Source organism: Phyllostomus hastatus, unplaced genomic scaffold (genome assembly GCF_019186645.2).
Source record: "Phyllostomus hastatus isolate PE091 unplaced genomic scaffold, TTU_PhHast_1.1 phas_scaffold_755, whole genome shotgun sequence".
Classification (NCBI taxonomy): domain Eukaryota; kingdom Metazoa; phylum Chordata; class Mammalia; order Chiroptera; family Phyllostomidae; genus Phyllostomus; species Phyllostomus hastatus.
In genome coordinates, this window is record NW_025334039.1 from 7,801,388 (window position 1) to 7,820,608 (window position 19,221).

The 19,221-nt window shown below is 44.2% G+C and overlaps 1 protein-coding gene across 2 annotated transcripts in view; it reads right to left on the bottom strand.

Moving 5' to 3' along the window:
* Nucleotides 1-19,221, bottom strand: part of SLC17A8 (solute carrier family 17 member 8) — a 40,401-nt gene that overhangs the window by 15,717 nt on the left and 5,463 nt on the right. For both annotated transcript variants that reach the window (XM_045826562.1, XM_045826561.1), the window contains exons 2-5: nucleotides 13,533-13,785; nucleotides 5,939-6,057; nucleotides 3,556-3,670; nucleotides 2,390-2,477 (exon numbers count right to left, since the gene is read on the bottom strand). In XM_045826562.1, coding sequence (XP_045682518.1) covers nucleotides 2,390-2,477; nucleotides 3,556-3,670; nucleotides 5,939-6,057; nucleotides 13,533-13,785 — 575 coding nt within the window. The remainder of the gene's footprint in view (nucleotides 1-2,389; nucleotides 2,478-3,555; nucleotides 3,671-5,938; nucleotides 6,058-13,532; nucleotides 13,786-19,221) is intronic.

Here is a 19,221-nt window from a genome sequence, read left to right on the forward strand (position 1 = left end):
TTTGACCTGATGACATTAGTACCAATATCACCTTCATTTTACAAGAAGGGAACCACGGCTGGAAGAGGCAAGGTAAGTTGCCTGAGGCTGCACAGTTATGTGTGACAGGAACCAAGGTCTGTAGGAACCCAAAGCCTTTACGCTGAACTACTGAATGATTCAGGCCTGCCTCCCCCACTCAAAAATGCCCTAGAACTCCTCACAGTAAGAAGCATTCTTTCCTGCAGGAAATTTTATAACTTGAAACTCTCCTTCTTCCCTATTGAGCAAATTCTTTCTCCTCCTTTAGGACGTGGCTTCATGGAATCTCTTATCACACCCACGCACAGCCCCTGAGTGCACCCCAATGAGGCACTTCACCCACACTGCCCAGGGGAGCTGACTGCGCCTCCATCCCTCTGTGTGCTCACCACAGTGGACAGAGGAAGCCCTCGGATGCTTCTTGAATGGTGTGAAGAGTGGGGAATGGCTGCATGAGGGGCGAGGGACTCCCCAGTTCTGTCTTTACCCATCATGAAATTTATATTTCCCCCATCCTCTTTTTCCTCTATAAAACAATACCTATTGGATGTTTTCTAAAGTCCTTCCCAACTCCAATATAAGAACCAATTCAGTATAAGAACCAACTAGCCCCAGGCCTGGGTTTCCTTCTAATGGCATTTTCCCTTGGCTGTTCTTTGAAACCAAGGCCACACCTTAGCTGGGAAATGTAATAAAGCCTGTGACTTTGATCAGGTGCTTCCCTGGAGAGTCCAACCATTTCTTAAACCAACCCCTTTTAGGACTGTAAAGACACTAAGAATGGGGAGTGGCATTAGTCATGCTTGTTTTGCTGGTGAATCAAAATGAAATGCCTTAAATAAACCCTCCAAGGAAACTAAGGTCAAGGCTCTGATAACACCTAAAGCCAGCTGGGGCAAAATCTTATATTTTTTCTAGAGTCGGTAAGGTCAGTAGTGGGGGTTAGCGATGAAGCTGAACTGCAAACAAGAGGACAGAAGTGGTGTCTGAAGACAAGAGGCGCTAAAGATGTAGAGACACCTCGGCTGTGCATGCAGCTTCAAAACAGGCACAGACTAGGCACATTGGTGGCTATGACACACTGAATTCCAAGGCTGATGATGATGATTTACGGAGGTAGAGAGAAAGAACAAGGGAGAAATAAAAATATTCACAGACATAAAGAGGAAGCTTTACTTCTCCCTGTAGCTAAGAAGTACAGGTTAGCTTCTCTTAGAAAATGCACGTTAGCTTGAAAAACTAGACAGACCTACATTCTGAACCTAATTCTGCCGGGCCTCATTGTGACTTGTGCAGCCTAAGTCACTTTTGTCTTCCTGAACCATTTCCCCCTAAAAAAAAATTGAAAATATATTATATAACTGTGTTGACAGGGGAGCACTTGCTGTCCTTGTTCAATTGTTGACTGGTATCTAACAAGACCTTTCAGAAAGCACACTACTCCCAGAGATTCAGAGGGGCGGCCCCCAAGCCACAGCTCAGAGTGAGGCAACCTTAGCCAGTGAAGTCTGAAGACCCAGAAATTAAAGTCACATCACTACTTAAGAGCCACTAATTCACCATCAGGTAAGGTGAGTGGTCTCCACTTTGTTTTGTCTGGAATGTAATCATGAAAATTAATTAAAGGGTCTGTAGGACAATGTAGACACAGTATGAGTGAGTGAGTGAGTAGTAGTGAATCAAGTTCTGAATCAAGAATCAGATGGTGTAGCTCCAGCTCCACGGCTTGGTAGTTATGTGAACTTGGGCAAGTTACTGAACTTTAGTTTCAGTTCAATAAAACTAAACTTCACATTTTAATCTCAGTTTCTCCATCTCTAAAAAATAGGAGTGGGGGCTTAATGATTCTGTCTCTTTGGCTTTTGACTTTGGCAAATATCATTTGATGGATAATCCAACTACCATTTCCAACTCCTTCTTTTTTACCTTCCGCTCCTCACAATGCTGGAAAGGCTAGGCTCTTGCTTTCCTAGCCTTCTCTGTGGTAAGAAAAGCATATGACAGAAACAGGACCAAGGAATTGTAAGTGGAAGTCTGCTAGCGGGGTTTGGAAAAGCTTTTGCTTTTCTAATGACTGGAACAGATGTGTCTAGGATACCCATTCCCCCTTCTTCCTGCCTTAATGTGGACTTGATGCCTGGAGCTATGACGGCTGTCACATGAACATGAGGAACAAGTATGAGAGTAAAAGGCTATCACAGCACCGTGCAGTAGGAAGTCAGAACATAGGTAGGCCCTGGATGGATGGATCGTTGGGCACAGAACCAACACCAGCAACCACTCACCTTTGGACTTCTGTTTAGTGCGATCTTCACTGGAAGCCTAAAGCATTCCTAAATGGAACTTGTTATGATTCTAATACACTTACCACAAAAAGAGGTCGTGGCCAGTCGGCTTCTCTCCAAAGGTGGTGCCCACTTACTCCACATCCCGTGGCAGGCTGGGTAGGTCACGCCCTGGCAGAATGGTTGGAAATAGATTATTTGATTTGACTCCAGTTTCTGTGTGTGTTTAAAATGTGGATCCTGAGTCTTTAACACAGGCTACAATATAAACACCCAATGTATAGATACTAAACAGTATGCTATTTTGACTGACAGCACAGATGCTCAAATTGGAATGTCACTTCAAATGTAAGCATGGTGGGCAGTGGGGGAGAGGGCCTTTGTATTTCATATTCTACAGAATATCACCAGAGAAAGGGACTTCCACAATCAGCTGGTCCATCCTTTCATTTCAGGATACAGAACCTGAGGTTTAGCGCCATTGAGTAACTAGACTAGTCCTTGTGGCTGCAATACCATGGTCTTTCCACCATGTCAGTGTTTTCAGAAATGTGGTACATGTCACTCCAGTGGGGCTAGAGGAGGATTTGAGGTGCTATAACAACCTGCACTTTTTAATGTAATTGTGACACATACATTGTACCATGCTTCAGAAAAAAATGTAACTAGCACAGCAAACCCATGATTTCAAAGATATTGCTGCTTACAATGAGGTTCTGTGTTTTTACATTTTGGGGAACCTAGGTATGCAGATTTGTTAACGTACTTTCTTCAGCTACCTTATCACTACATGGCAGAGTGGAGTAGTTGGCAAAGTCCCCTGGCTGTTTTGTGCTACTAAGTTAAATCTCTGCCTAAGACTATACTCTTGAAAGTCTACAGATTTATTAATAAATTCATGTAAATTGTTATAGTGGGAAGAGCCCTTGCTACGTGACCTGTAGGTCTGGGGCTTCAGTTTCATCATTAAATGAAAAGCGTTGGATTCAATAATCTCCAATATCATTCCTTCCTCAGCTAAAATTCTGCACTCTACGAAACGGCCCTTTATTGTATTTAAATTTGGAATTACACAATGCTTTTAAAATAAAGTACTCATAACTGTAGTCATAGCCAGAGAGTGGAGACAGCAATACAAGGTGGAATACAGGAAAAGTGAGTAAAAGGAGTTTTCTTCAGAAGCTGGATTTTCTAAAGGACTACATGGTCCCCAGTGATGTCAGAAACAGTTGAGGAGAGAATCTCCTACCTCCACTAGACCTTGCAAAATTCTGACACACATGACGCAGCCGTAGTGCACTCTGGCTGCAGAAGGAATGAACATGTTCAAGGTCGATGTTAAGAAGATGGCGGCTCCAAAAACCCTGAGGGACCAAAACACTGCGTTATCGGGCAGGCCTGCTCATGGGTGTGGCACTTCAGTTAAACAGCAGAAACAAGCCTAACAGTTCACGGAAGACCACTATGGAAATTAATAGAAAGAAAAATAGATGTGTTGCTGTCTGGTGTGTCCCAACTGAGACTGCTGGGCTGCGTTGATTTCCAAGCTCCAGTGCCTGGACCAACCACGGGCATCATGGGCATGTTTTTGGCAATACAGGGATGTCCTGCCCGGATGAGGTCCTGACACTGGAGATTGACCAGTATGGGGTGACCTGGCTGGAGAACCACCATTCTCCTTGGTTCTACCCAACTGACGCATTCTGACTATTACCTCATGGCTTGTGCACATTTGGGTTGTATCTCCTGCTTCACGGTTCTGCTCTCACTTTACCAGGAGGGGATACAGACCACCTGAGAAGCATGCTGTGCCCTGGGGCCAGCCAAGTGCAAGACAGACTGTGTACCTGTCTCAGCCCCCACCCCTCTGCCCTGTGCCACCTGCCTTCTCCTCCCTGCCTTGACCAGCGTGTCCTGGGGAAAGAGAGCAGGCGTCATTTCCTTCCTTTCTCACACACGTTAATGATGCTTCAGCCCATTTCACAGGCTGGGAAATTATGCATGGTTTCTTTTTTGGGCAGAAGTGTAAGAAGTAACCTGAGAGACCACAGGAGCCAATATTTTGTAATTTTCTGAAAAGAATATAGTAGGTAAGTGACAATAACACAGGATGCAAATTAGACAAGAACGCAAGTAAATACAGTCATGCTTATATGTATTGGGATCTTAATGGTTGTGACTTTCAAACTGTTTTTACTTTGACCCATAAAATAAAATATATTTTATATTACAGCCCAATACATCCTCATGCACACACATGTAACTGAAAAAGTTTCAAAAATCAAAACTTAAATGTGTAATGAGCTATTTTTTTTATTGTTTTATTCTATTTAATTATCTTCTATTTCTCTCTGTCCCTCTCTTTTTTAGAAAATGCTCATTGGTAAATAATTATATTGATTTTATTACCATCTAAAGACTTGTGTTTTAGAATTTGAAAAACACTGCTTTAGCCCTGGCCAGTGTGGCCCAGTGGGTTGGGGATCATCCTGAAAAGCAAAAAGTCACAGGTTCAATTCCTGGCCAGGGCACATGCCTGGGTTGCTGGTTCATCCCGGAGGGGAAATATAGGAGAGGCAACTGATCAATGTTTCTCTCTCACATTGATCTTTCTCTCTTTCTCCCTCCCACCCCCCCTCTAAAAATAAATAAATAAAATCTTTATTAAAAACAACAACAACAATACTGGCCCTGGCTGGTGTAGCTCAGTACACTGAGCATGGGCTATGAACCAAAAAGTCTCCAGTTCAATTCCCAGTCATGCCTGGGTTGCCGGCCAGATTGGGGGGCGCACCAGAGGCAACCACACATTGTTGCCCTCTTTCTCTTTTCCTTCCCCTCTCTAAAAATAAATAAATAAAACCTTTAAAAAATATTCTTTGAAAAAATAAAATAAAAACACTGCTTTATCAAATGCATGCTTCACAAAATCCACAAACTCACAGAGGACACAAATTGGAAGGGACCTGGAAATACTTAGCACTCTCCTTTCCTTGCACACAGACACCCTACCTCTCCTCCAAGTGCCCATCTCCTTTTGCTTGAATACCTTGGGTGATAGAACTCACTGCTTCTTGTGGCACCTCATCTGTCCTGGCTACTTTTAATTGCTCAAACACCTACTATGGAATCCCAAGGACATTAAAGACATCTTGCATTCTAGAGGCCAGACCCTACTGCGCACATGACAAAGCGTGTATGTTACTGCATGATATTTACACAGGATCACAAAATGTCCCTGGTCAAAGGGAGCTCAAACCCAATCTAATCCATGCTTTATCTCACAGGTGTGGAAACTGAGGCCCAGAGCAGGAAGGAAGGTGACTCAGTAGAGGTCACCACAGGAGTTACTTAGGGTTCAGAAGCTGTTTCTCCTAACTCAGAGTCACTTGTTCTTTTTACTACATTATTATTTTAAAAATTGCAAGATAAACTAGATCAAATCAAAGGAGACTCTTAAGAACAGGATCACATGGAACTGATATCTGTGAATCACATCTATTGGGATGGCTCCTATCTTCCACTCTGTAGCCCCAAATCAAGCGCCAGTTCTGCAGACTTGGTAAAACTACAAAGCCATGCCATGGTCCATGCAACACCCATGTTGCATACGTTGTATACGTATATCTTACCTGTTAGCAGCAAACTTGTTTGAAATGAAACCACCTGGAATTTGTGTCACAATATAACCCCAGAAAAAAGATCCATGGATAAAGCCCACTGTCTCTGGATCCCAGTTAAACTGTGCTGTCTGAAAACGAGAAATCAGATACAGTTGTGTTCATCAGAAAAAACTTGACCACCATTTTTAACTGATGATTCTACATAGTAACCCCACCAGTTCCTTCTTTCCCTCCTTTACTCGACAACTGTTCATGGAGGGCCTCTTGTGTGCTTGGGATACAGCAGTGAACGCAGCAAAGAACCTACGCTAAAGGAACTCACCTTGTAGAAAGAGACCGTGCTCAAATTTAAATATATGGATATGTTTAAATATAAGTATATATAATATATACTATATATCATAAGGAAATGATATATATGGTGTGTGCATATATATACACCAAATATATATATATATCATATACCAAATAAAATGTGTATATATATACACACATATATATACATATATATGAGGCCTGTCGGGAAAAGTCCAACCATTGTTAATATAACAAGAATAGTTTGTGCAACATTGATGTAATCTGGCAGCCAAGGAGAATGGACTAGAATGCACACATGTGAATAATGACGACTTCACTGTACTAGTCGTTGAGTGAGCATGTATACTGTGTGGCCATCACATTCAAAATGACTAAGTAAGCAGAGCAATGAATCTGCATCATATTTTGTGTTAAGCTTCAACATTCCTCCGTAGAAACTATTTGGATGATTCAGAGAGCCAGGGCTATGGGCGACTGGTGATTGGCAGCTTCATCACCACAATGTGCCTGCTCATGCATTATGTCTCGTGCAGTTTTTGACAACACATCAAATCACCCAGGTGACTCATGCCCCCTACAGTCCAGATTTGGCACCCTGCAACTTCTGGCTTTCCCCAAAACTAAAATCACCTTTGAGAGAGAAGAGATTTCAGACCATCGATGAGATTCAGTAAAATATGACAGGTCAGCTGATGGTGATTGGGAGAACTGTGTGAGGTCCCAAGGTGCCTCGTGTGAAGACGACTGAGGTGTCATTGTCTTGTGTACAATGTTTCTTGCATCTTGCATCTTCTTCAATAAATGTCTCTATTTTGCATAGCATATGGATGGATACTTTCTGGACAGACCTCGTATATACCAAATAATGATGGATGCCAAGAAGAAAGTAAGACAACTTATGAAGTAAACAAACAATAAGTTCTAGGTTTACTAGGTTATTTACTAGGTTATTCAGATGCCAGTTTTGAGAGAACACAAAGGGAATGAGAGCCTTAAGTCTCTCACTTCTTAGAAAGGATAATAAAACCTATCCTCCCTACCCATATGATGTATGGAGAGAAATGGCACAGATATTTCTGGTAGGTTATTCGTCTGCATAGAGCTTTGGCATTTAACACATTTAACACTGGAAGGTAACGTGGACTCAATAAATGCCAGCAGTCGCCGTTGTTGCGGTGACGATGACAACAGCAATAAAACACCCTCCCACCAGGCTTCGGCCGTGGAAAACGGGATTCTCTGAGGCTGGAGTCCATTTTCTGTCTCTCCAGGCCAACTGACTAGTTTTCTCTGACTTCCTGCAAATGTCCTGTCCTCTGAGGAGGCTCCCCAGTGTCCCCGAACTGATGGGGTCGCTTATTCCTGTACTTGTTCCACAGACCTCTGTTCTTACAGCCAGGGCGCCCTCCCCTACTGTGCTGTTCTAAAGCTAGCCACTCACGTGTGCGTCCGCCTCCCACACTGCGCGGCAGGCGCAACTCAGAGGGTGCAGGCCTGTCCCTGTGACTTCATAGCCTCAGGACCTACAACAAGTATCTGGAGCACAGGAGGTGCATGTAAATAGTTGCCAAATGAATAAATGAATGGCTCTGTAAAGGACTGATATCAAAATACAAGATGTTCCCATTATGGGGTAAGGTTCTTAATGATCAATGTGCTAACTTTCATGACAGTTTATTTTCCTGTCACAAACTGCTACTTATTTATTTGCTCATTTATTCAACATTCGCCTAGTGCCTCCGGGGTGCTGGGTCAGGTGTCCAACAGTGTAAATATAAACTCAAATAAGAATTGCCTTTGCTTCTAGGAGGTCACAGCCCAAGTAATATTGGCCTGTGCTCAGTGGTTTCCATTTTGCAGATTGAAAAGTTAAAACTCCAGAGTAACAATCTTTAATTCAAATCAGTTCACCATTCCCTGGCTTGCGTAGCTCAGTGGATTGAGCACAGGCTGCAAACCAAAGCATCGTAGGTTCGATTCCCAGTCAAGGCACATGCCTGAGTTGCAGGCCACGGCCCCCAGCAACCACACATTGATGTTTCTCTCTCTCTCTCTCTTTCTCCCTTCCTTCCCTCTCTAAAAATAAATAAATAAAATCTTTAAAAAAAATCAGTTCACCACATTTTTATTTCACGCTACCAGGTGCCACACCTTGTCCTAGGCATGGGGGGCATAGCAGTGAACAACAGCAGTAATTGCTGTCCTCATGGAGATGCCAGCAGGTATGGCAGAGAGTCAACAAGCACATACTGTGTTAGGTGGTCATCAGGGATGACAGGGTGAGAAGGAAAAATAAAGAAGGGGACAGAAAATATTGGGTAGGAATAGGGTAGGGTGTGATTTTAGATAAAGTGGCCAAGAAAGACTTCACAGAGGAGATGACTTTTGAGTAAAGCCCTTAGAGGAAGGGAGGGAATAAGTCGTGCATTCATCGTTTGAGAGGACAGCTTGTTAGGCAGAGACACAGCAAGTGCAGAGGCCCCGAGGGAGGGGTATCTCACGTATCAGAGGAACAGCAGGCTAACAGTAGAGCTGGAGGGTGATGCGTGAGGGAGAGGAGAGTAGAAGTTTAGGTAAGAGAGGTTCAAATGATGACGGGCCTTTGCGTCATTATAAAGACTTGACTTTTGCTCAAAAAGGTGAAAAACACTGGAAGCTTGAAGCAGAAGAGAAACATGATTCTGTTAAGGCACTTTCCATGTATTTCCTCCTTTAATCCTTATAACACCTAAAGGTAATTATTATTAGCTCCTTTTTTTTTTTTTTGGTAGATGAGAAAATTGAGGTTTAGGGAGAGTAACTTACTTGCCCAAGGTCATACTAGTTAGTTATTGGTTACAACAACTAGTTATAGGAAAGCCAAGATAGAGGCCTCTTACCTACCTGGCCCCACACACTATGTTCTTCCCATTGCTTGTAAACCCTTGACTTTCTTGCTAAGAAGTAGAGACTCGACTTCTTTGCCTTGAGTCACAGAATAACCAAGGTTCCAAGGCAGAGGAATCCACTTCATCCAGTGGCGGTCTGCCAGTCACACTGTCCCTTGCTCATGCCTTTCTCTCTGAGGGGAGGGTGCTTCTGTCCATTCTCTGAAGGACATGACACATGAAGAGGAGCACTTAGCCCTGCTGAGAACTGACTTTCACCATCCCTTGAGCCCCTGTAGAATCACAATGGCCCCAAGTATGGCCATTAGTGCAAGCCAAGTACTGTGCTGGGCACTGTGTTGGGTAGAAAAATGGCGCCCAGGAGATATACACACAAAATCCCTGGAACCTATGAATGCTGCCTTGTTTGGGAAAAGGGTTTTGTTGATGTGATACAGTCAAGGATCTTATATGAGTTATCCTGGATTACCCAGCTGGGCCCTAAATCCCATGACAAGCGTCCTCCTAAGAAAGGCACCGGGAGATTTGAGACACATAGGAAAAGGCCATGGGAAGACAGGCAGCGACTGGAGTGATGCTGCCACGAGCCTAGGGAGCCTGGAGCCACCAGAAGCTGGAGGAGGCCAGGAAGGATCCTCCCCTACAGTCTTTGTGGGGAGCACAGCCCTGCTGACACCTTGATTTTGGACTTCTGATCCCTACAAGTGTAAGAGAGTACACTTCTCTTGTTTTAATCCCCCTGTTTATGGTAGTTCATTATGGCAGCCTTAGGAAACTAATATAGATACTTAATACATTAGTACCAAATTACCTCATTTGCTCTACAAACCAGGTCTTTTATTCCCATTTCACAACAAGGGCAATGATAGTTAACAAAGAATTGTTAGAAATACCGATTCCTGTCTCCCTGCTCATGTGTCCTTCTAAGAGGATCTCCCTGCCCACCCGCGGCCACAGTACCACGGGCCTCTCCCCTGCTGAATGGACATCTGATTAGAGAGAGGTGAGGCCGGACTCAGCCAGACAGCCTCTGTCTCTCTCTCTCTGCTCATGTTCTGCCTCTTTCTCTCCAGTCTGAACCCAGAGACTCTAGTTAAACGGTACTAAACTGAAACAAGTCCCATTGACAAGGCAAAGGCTCAAGGAACTTCAGCATGGGAGAGCAGTGAGAAACTATGGAAAAGGAAAGAAAACGGTCCCTGGAGAGACCCAGAGAACGGAGCAGGCTCAGAGAGGAGCAGAGGAGAGACTGAGAAGCGAGCACACTGGAGACCTTAGTAAGGATATGCTAGTTCCCATGAGGTCCAGCTCTGCTCTGGCTTTCCTGGCAAGGTCTCTGTTCATGCCTCAGAAAGAATTACATCCAGACCCCTTTTCCTCCTCGTGGTAGAGAACAGCCTGGATTTCAGCCCCAGCTCAGGCTAGGCCCGCCAGTCCAAGGCACAGACCGTACATACTTACACAGCTCTCTGCCCTTCACTTTCACAAGATCCCCTACAGCCCTACCATAATTCCCTCTTTAACTTGAACTGGTGTCACTGAGTTTCTGTTCTTTGTAACCAGTATTCCTTTACAAGGGCACAAGGGCAACTTGCTCAGGGTCTCAGCGCTAATAAATGAGAGTCAATTTTGAAACCAGGTCTGGCCAGTTCCAAAGTCTACCCTCTTAACCTTACAGGGTTCACGATTCATGGGAAGGCGTCTGGACTTTTCCTGAGGGTAATGAGAAATAATTGCAGTTTCTCAAACTTCAGTTATATATTTATTGTTTACCATATGCTAGATTCACATGTTTTAAAACTCATAATCATTAAACTACAGATGATTATTTATATGACAGCTAAAACTATCTTTTATCCCAGTACTAATAGAATATACATTATTTATACCACACATTTTTTAAGACCTAACCTGTTCATACTGCTTAATTCTTGCACTCTTTCTGCAATGAGGATTTAAAATTGTCTGAGTGCAAAATGTCTAGATTCCATCCATGGAATGAAAAACTGAACAAATAAAATCACCAGCCATCCAGAGCCTTTCTTAATACAATTAGTGAAATATCTCTGTCAGCAGGTTGAACACTCTCAGCTGATATCTAAGTTTTGTTCTATTTGGATGAAAGAGAAACAGCCTACTACAAATTACAGTTGTGTTAGAACTTCTGGACGTCTCAAACACAACTCGACTCAACTTCTATTTCTGAGGCCAATGAAAATGATGACTTCACGTATATTGTAGATCTTAATCTGGTTCTCTAAGACTCCAGAGGGCAAAACCATAGAAAGCAGAGAGCACACACCAGTATTGTTCTTCAGGTTTATCAAACTGCCTTTTGCATATGCCTCAGAGCAGACTCTATTGAGCTAGGCCTGTCTTTGCAGGCAACAAAGGCAAACTAGCATCTCATTGTGATCGGGGCCTCAGCAGACCAGTTTTAATTATCTGGCCTCGCTCACAGAAGGCTGGGAAGATGCATGTGATACCCATTGGAGACCTTGCTCATATACATCGCTCTTTATTTTTAAAATGCATGCCATGCTCCCCACACCTTGAGTGCGCTCCCTTCCTCACCTAAAAAGAAACGAACAGATTCAGCAGTTAAGTCAAAAAGAGACTAGTTAGAAGAATCTCCATGGAGTTCTTTTCTTCTAGCAGAATAATCTCTTAGATTAAAAAAAAGAAGTCCTACAGGCCAACTAAAGGCTTCTTTTTAATGCATTGAAATCAAATTTTCCCTAATCAGCGGTTGGCAGGAACTGGGACAGGCAACGCTAACAGAGGTGGCAGGAAGGAAGGTGTCTGCAGTCGAGTCCAGGAAGTACAGCACTGAGCAGCTGTCCTTGGAGCTTCTCATAGAACCCAGCACAGTGAGGTCTCCCATTTCTCACGACGCCTTCTTCATGGCACAGCCTACAGGACGGTGATTTGCCAGACCAGTTCGGGGATCTCTGGTCTAAAGATTTTTCCAGTTGTGGGCGGGGCCAGACCAGACATCTATTAGAGGCCTCTCTGCCAATGGAGGGGTTTCTGCATGAGTCATTCCAGTGCATGTGTTCAGTACAATGAAACATGTATTTACTGAGTATCCGCTGGGCATATATTTTCATCTTTTTCAATGATTCGAGGCCTACTATTTAAGAAACAAACCAGATCTTTCCGGTGATTCATGAAAACAAGACTATGTAAATCACATCAGAGTATGCTCGCTTATGACCACAACAGCCCTTGACCTGGGGCCTGGTGTTCCCAGTCACGTCCATCCCGACCCACTGGGAGATCACCGCCAAACAGTGACCGATCCGGAGCACAGATCTTATTGTCTTGCTGCTCCTTAAAGCCCACCTGTGACTCCCTGCACAGTTTACCAAGCTTTACGTGATCTGGCCCCTTTCAACCTTGCTGCCTACATCTTCCGATGCTCACCCCCACACTCTGCTCTCTTTCAGGGTTCTCAGCCTGGACTCTGTGAATGGAATTCTGTGGATCTGCGAACTTGGATGGAAAAACATTGGTATCTTAATTTCTACTAACTGCTAACTGAAATTTAGCATTTTCTGTGAGTATGAATGCAGACAACAAACAACTACAGTCGTATTGCCAGTCCCTGTGTCTCTGTTACTATCTCAAACTACTGTTTACAGGTCAAAATTCAAAATTACTCTGATGTTGTTTAGACCCATTGCTAGATTTTGTCATCTGATGTGTTGAGACAGAAGCTTGCGTGTTTCTATATAGGAAATTTTACGTTTAAATATTTTGATATCTGTGTTTTAACTTTCCCTTATAATCCCATATATTTCATTTTAAGAATTTAAAATGATATTTTGACAAAGGGTACATAAGACTTCACCAGGTTGCCAAAAGAGGGCCATGACACAGAAAAGACGAACTCCTATCTCAGTTCTAAACTCGCCATTCTCTCTCTCCCTCTCTTCCTCCCTCCCTCCCTCCTTCTCTCCCTCCCTCCCTCCCTCCTACAGTCTTTGACACTTGTTCCTTTCTCTTCAAAAACTCTTCTTTCCACCACCAAAACCCTCTTCATCAAATTCTTCCCCATCCTTCAGGTCCAGCCATCACTTTCTCCAGGAATTCTTTCACAATATCAATTTCTGTATTAGGCCCCTTCACCTGCATGATCCTGAGCATTCCGATCGCTCCAACAAGCACCTAGAACCCAAAATTGTCATCACTTGCTTGTTGGATGTCTCTGTGAGGACAAGAGCTCAGCCTGTGTTGTTCAGCACCTACCCCCATCACCTTGTAGAGTGTCCAGCACATGGATGCCCCTCTATACTTTTTGTCGCCTCAGTGAATGAGGACAGTGCTTTCTTTCACACAGTAAAGAATTTGCACAGCAAAGGCCAAAAGCGCTCCCACCAGAGACTGACACTGACCCGAATTTCCGGCTTTCCGTCGACATAGACAGTGCTGTTGTTGACCATTTCCACGATGGCCACTCCAAGGTTGCACCGGATCCCAAAGGAAATGCAGAATCCCAGCCCGCTCATGATGGCAATGATGTAACGCTTGGGGATGCCGCAGCACTGGCAGTCGCAGAGGGTGGCGCTCTGCCTGGGCGTCTGCACTGGCCTCCCGTCTGCATTCAGCTCAATGTTATTTTCTTCCTCGTTGGTCCCGTCGATTTTTCTACAGTAGAAAAAGAATGGGCAGAGAAAGAAGGTCAGGATTAAAGCAAAATCAAAATGTACTATTCAGAAAGAAAAAGGGTACCCGGAAAGAAAAGAGAAACACAAAGTAGGATGCAGCCTGCGTTTTTTAAATGTTATTACTGTTACTATCATAATTCTTATCACTAAAACACATTATAATGGCTGAAGTTACTGATATTCTGGATATTGTGTTGCACCTTGATGGGTACTAAGTCATTTTGATCTCCTAAGATCCCCATGAGGTCGGCAGTGTTATTGTGACACTGTGTAGGTGAAGAAACTAAGCCACCTGAAGCGGGATGCAGGCCCAAGACCAGAGGTTATGTCTGCAAACAGAGGCTGTGCTTCCCTGAGTTTCCTCCTGAAGGTCATCGACAGACTTTGTCTGCATTGCATGACCCAGCTCACCATCAGGTTCGACCTTAATGTTGATGTCATTAAGCTTGCTAAAAAGATATACAGTAGAAAAGCAATTCATTTTCAGATTCTTTCCTTTCCTTCTTTTTTTAAGTCTTAATAAAATGCTACGTGGAAGGAGGGAGGTACATTTTCTATCACAGCACACACCCAGTGGGTTTGTTTCTGGTTTCCTCCTCAAGTGGTTCTTCTAAGGAGGTGGTACTCTGGCATCTTTTAACCAGATTATAGAATTTTTTCATTGACTTCTATAGGTTCAGATTATGGTACGTCCAGTTTAGTGAATTTACTCTCTTCTTTTTTTTTAAGATTTCATTTATTTATTTTTAGAGAGGTGAAGGGAGGGAGAAAGAGAGAGAGAAACATCAATATGTGGTTGCCTCTGATATGGCCTCCACTGGGGACCTGGCCTGCAACCCAGGCATGTGCCCTGACTGGGAATCGAACCTGCAACCCTTTGGTTCACAGCCCATGCTCAGTCCACTGAGCTATGCCAGCCAGGGCTCTCTTCTTAAAAAATAAGTAATTGGGCAAACTGAACATTATCTATCAGTTATAAAAGGAACTGTTTGTACTGTCTCACATATTACAACCCCTCTGGCTTATTTGGAAAAATCTGAAGATCTGGAGCGATTAGGCCCACATTCTCCCTCGGCTCCACTGGCTTCCCGTTTCCTAAAGTCCTCACCTCTCTCTCCTGTCACTCCCATACTGAACTCAGTTGGCATTTAACATCACACTTGCACTGGTGTTTCCCTTCCAGTTAAAATGAAGAGGAAGGAAAATATGTTGTATATACATATCTCTATCAGAAGCAGAGAAAAAAATGAGACTAGGAATAAACATACAATACATAGTCAACCACCATTCACAGATACCCAGTATCTCAACTGCCCCTTGGAAGTTTGAGCCCTGCCTTCCCAGCACAGGAAAGTACTTTTTCTATGCTCCCTTGCAGCTGGGATACTGATATGTGATGTACATAAGTCAGTAGCACTTGAGCGGGATTTAGATGGTGAAGGGAGCAAGGAGAGGAGAACGCTTTGCGCGGGAGCAATGGCGACGCAAACGTGCGCAGGTGGAGAAGCAGCGGATCCCACTCTGACCACTGCGGCAGGTCTGCTGGACCAGATCACGATTAGCGCTCAGAGGCGAGCATTGGTGGTGTGATACAACAGCTTCTCTCCTGCCTTTCTCTTGGAGGTGGAGCATCCTAACATGCTTTACTAAAATAAACTGCGTTCCGCTTAAGCTACAGTAGATGGCAGCTAAGAACTCTGAATGGTATTGCATGTTTCTTCATGGAAGTGGGGGCTATTGCTGTGTTGATATGTAAAGTGTGTCTTTGTTTAAAAAAAATACAATAGGTCCTGCTTTACTCTGTCTGTATTGAGTCTTTGGTCTTTGTACTCAGGTTGAAGAAGCACATAGAGGACTTGGTTATTGTAAAGATATGTGGGGAACACTAGAAAAAGAGAGAAAATAAACCCTTGATAAGAAAATATGCTGCCAGACTAGGAGAAGATAAGAGATGGTTAGAAGAGGGAAGGCTGGGAGTCTGAAAGCTGAGGGGCCCTGCACCCTGCGTTGTGGGCAGAGCCTCTGGGGCGGGGAGTCTCTAAGAGACGCTTGAAGGAAGCCGACTGTCAGAGTGAGATCTTGGAGTTGGATTTCTCAGTAGCTGGCAGGCAATGAGGACCCCACCACTGGTGGTAGGTGGGGCGCCGACCATTCCTGGAATGTGGTGCCGGTGTAAATGCTGGCTTTTACCTGTGGTGACCTGGGTTGGAATGCAGGACGAAAGGGAGGTGCATGTGGGTCCATGCAATATCACTGGTGACTGGGGAGGTATGGAGAAACATCGATTTCCCCGTGGAGTTCAGTGGCTATTGTTAAATGCCTTTGATACTTTGAAAAGAGAAAATAACAGGATTCAGACAATCAATCCTTAGTTCAAAGGAAAGTGCAAGAGTCGGTTGCTTCCTTGTCACCATTTTAGGAGACCCTTCTCTCTCGCAGTTGGAGGGCAGATAGAACTGAAGTTCAGGCGCAAGACTTTATTGTAAAAAGGGCGGAATCATCTCAGAGTGTGGGCTGGAGTTAGTGACTTGCTTCCAAAGAACAGAGTATGGAAAGCAGGGAAACCTGGCAACTATTCCTTAACCAAGCAATCAGTGTTAGCGTCACTAGTAGTAAGTCCTGGGGACAGCATGGACACCCAGATAGGTTGTGATTAGAAAGGCATTTCACCTCTGTAGTGTTCTTCCTTTAAAAAATCACAATCCTGGTCTAATCATTAGAAAAATATCAGATACACCCAAATTGAAGGACTTTCTACAAAATACCCAATCGGTATTCCTCAAAACTGCCCCAGTCGTGAAAAACGAGAGAAGGCTGCAAGACGGTCGCAGACCAGAGGAGATGACGGAGACATGACGATTAAGGGCAATGTGGTAGCTGGACTGGATCCTAGACCAGGACACATAACATCGCTGGAACATGTAACGAAATGTTAATAAAATGTGGCATTTAATTAGTCATGCATCGATGTCGATGTCTTAGCTTTGACAAATGTACCACACAGTAAAGTAAGAAGTTAACATTAGCTGAAACCAAGTAAGGAGCACATGCAGAGAAAATCTCTGTCCTATCTCTGCAACTTCTCCATGAGTCTAGAAGAATTCCAAAGTTAGAGCTTAATTTTAAAAAACAGCAGAACTCTGGAGAAGGTGGAATTCTGAGCTTAGGCATGTCTCTTACACCAAAGCTGAGATCCTGATGAGAAACAGGACCCTGAAAACTTTGGATGAGAGGGTATCTGAGAGTTGGATTAAGGGATACCTGCACTCAAACACCTAACACTCTAAATTCCTCAGAACCCTCTGAACCTGCAGAAGTGGCCACTTCCCCTTGTTGGAAGGTATATATAAGACCCTCCTCCCCTTACTTGAAAATTCGGCAAAACCTCAAATGCGGCAGGTGACTTACAAGACAATGCTGACACTCTTCAAAATCTACTCCTCCCTCCCTCCTTGGCCAGCAGACCAATAACTAGAACCAAATCCCACATTGGGCATGTACTGGGCCTGCCCGTGGAAGAGTGGGTTATACACCAAAGAAGCAGGATCTGATTAACATTTACCAGCAGGAGGCGGGAAAGCGTGCCTGGGAATGGATCCTGAGTATGCCGGAGGGAGATGGAGGGCTGATAAAGTTGGATAAGAGAAAGTTTGTCAGTCTGGGGAGTTGGTTGAATTGTGTCCTCCCCAAAGATGCGTTCAAGTCCTAGTCTCTGACAACTGTGAATGTGACCTGCTTCGGTGAATCTTAGTCCCGTGACTCGTGTCCCTATGAAAAGAGGGGAATTTGAACACATGGACTCAGAAACTCAGGGGAGAAGGCCACGGGACAACAGCGGTGGCGGCTGAAGCACTGCGTCCACAGGAATGCCAAGGATGACCAGCAACCACCAGAAGGGAGGAAGCGGCAAAGATGAGTCCTCCTTCAAAGCCTTCAGAGAGGGTGACCTTGCTGACTCCTTGATTTTGGACCTCCGGCCTCCAAAATTGGAAGAAAAGAAATAAACTTAAGCCACCCTGGTTGTGGCACTTTGTTACAGCAGCCCTAGGAAACTAACAAGGGGCATTCTCCCATGACACAGGATAGGACATCCTGGCAAAGGCCCAGGCAGTAGTTCTAATAAGCTGCTAATGTGGCTCTGGGAAGGTTAGAGCAGAGAGGCCGAGAGGAGCCCGATGACTCTCTTTTTTTATTGTAATTTTGTACTGGTTTCTAGTCATGGTTGCATTGTGGTCAGAGATTATGGCCACTGTGGCTTTTTAAAAATAACTTGAGAGTTTCTCGTGGTTCAATCATTGAGCAGAGCACCCCTTTGACGAGGATTTGACTACTGGTGACCTCTGCCCTTCGATTTGACCATGAGGGACTGCCCCCTTTTAAACAGAACCTGAACATGGGGATGTGGTGAAGTCGGGGTGTGGTTTGATAAGTGTGTCCGACACCATTCTGCTTGTCACTCGTATTCATTTTGGAAACACTATTCAAGGATACCATGACAGTATCCTCCCTTGGGTCCGAGGGCCTACTCCTTCTCCTTTCCTTCACTGTCCAATCAACCTAAACTATAGGCTTATTTCATTTTTAATGCCTATTATAACAATTACCGAATTTGACTGAACCATGTGGATGAATTAGTGAGGATTAAATTGGCTTTATTCTATTCCTTGAGCTAAAATTTCAATGTCTGTTATTTGGAATGTAAAAAATTATGACATGTTTTTAATGTTGACCATACTCTTCAATAAATGGTCTCCCTGTAACTGTTTTGTGTTTTTAAGAGCAATGTCAGAGCTGTTATGGCAGATTATAGAGAAAGGGATCAAAATGCGCAAAGAAGTGGACATGCTACAATGGATTTACTGTGTAAGACCAGAAAATCCACAAGGGAACTATGGTCCTCAGAAGGCCTGAGCTCATACCCCCTTGACCAAGGCAATATGGAATGCAGTGGGGGCAGGCCACCGGCACCACTGAGAAGCTCAGCTGTGGCTGTGCTCTGCGGGTTGAAGACAGTAGGAGGTGCTGTAGCAGAACGGGGCTCCCTAGTGGCAGTCTGAATGACAGAATCCTGGAGTAGCAGAGGCCAGTGGCAGCACTTTAAAGATCAGAGATGGGGGGTGGGGAGGTTAGGGGGTGGAGGGATTAAGCGAAAAGGAAAAAGGACCCATGGGCATGGGCAACAGTGTGGTGATTGCTGGGGGGAGAGTGGCATAAGGAGACTAAATGGTAACGGCAAAATATATGTAATAAAGATCAAAATTTTAAGAAGGACAGAGACAAGGGCAACAAGTCAGAATGACAATTGAGAGACCTGACTCACAGGAACCAACAGACGTATGGGTGAACCTATGAGAATGCACACGAAGTATGAGATCTTTAGGTTGCAGGGAACACACACCAGAGAGCTTCCACTTGG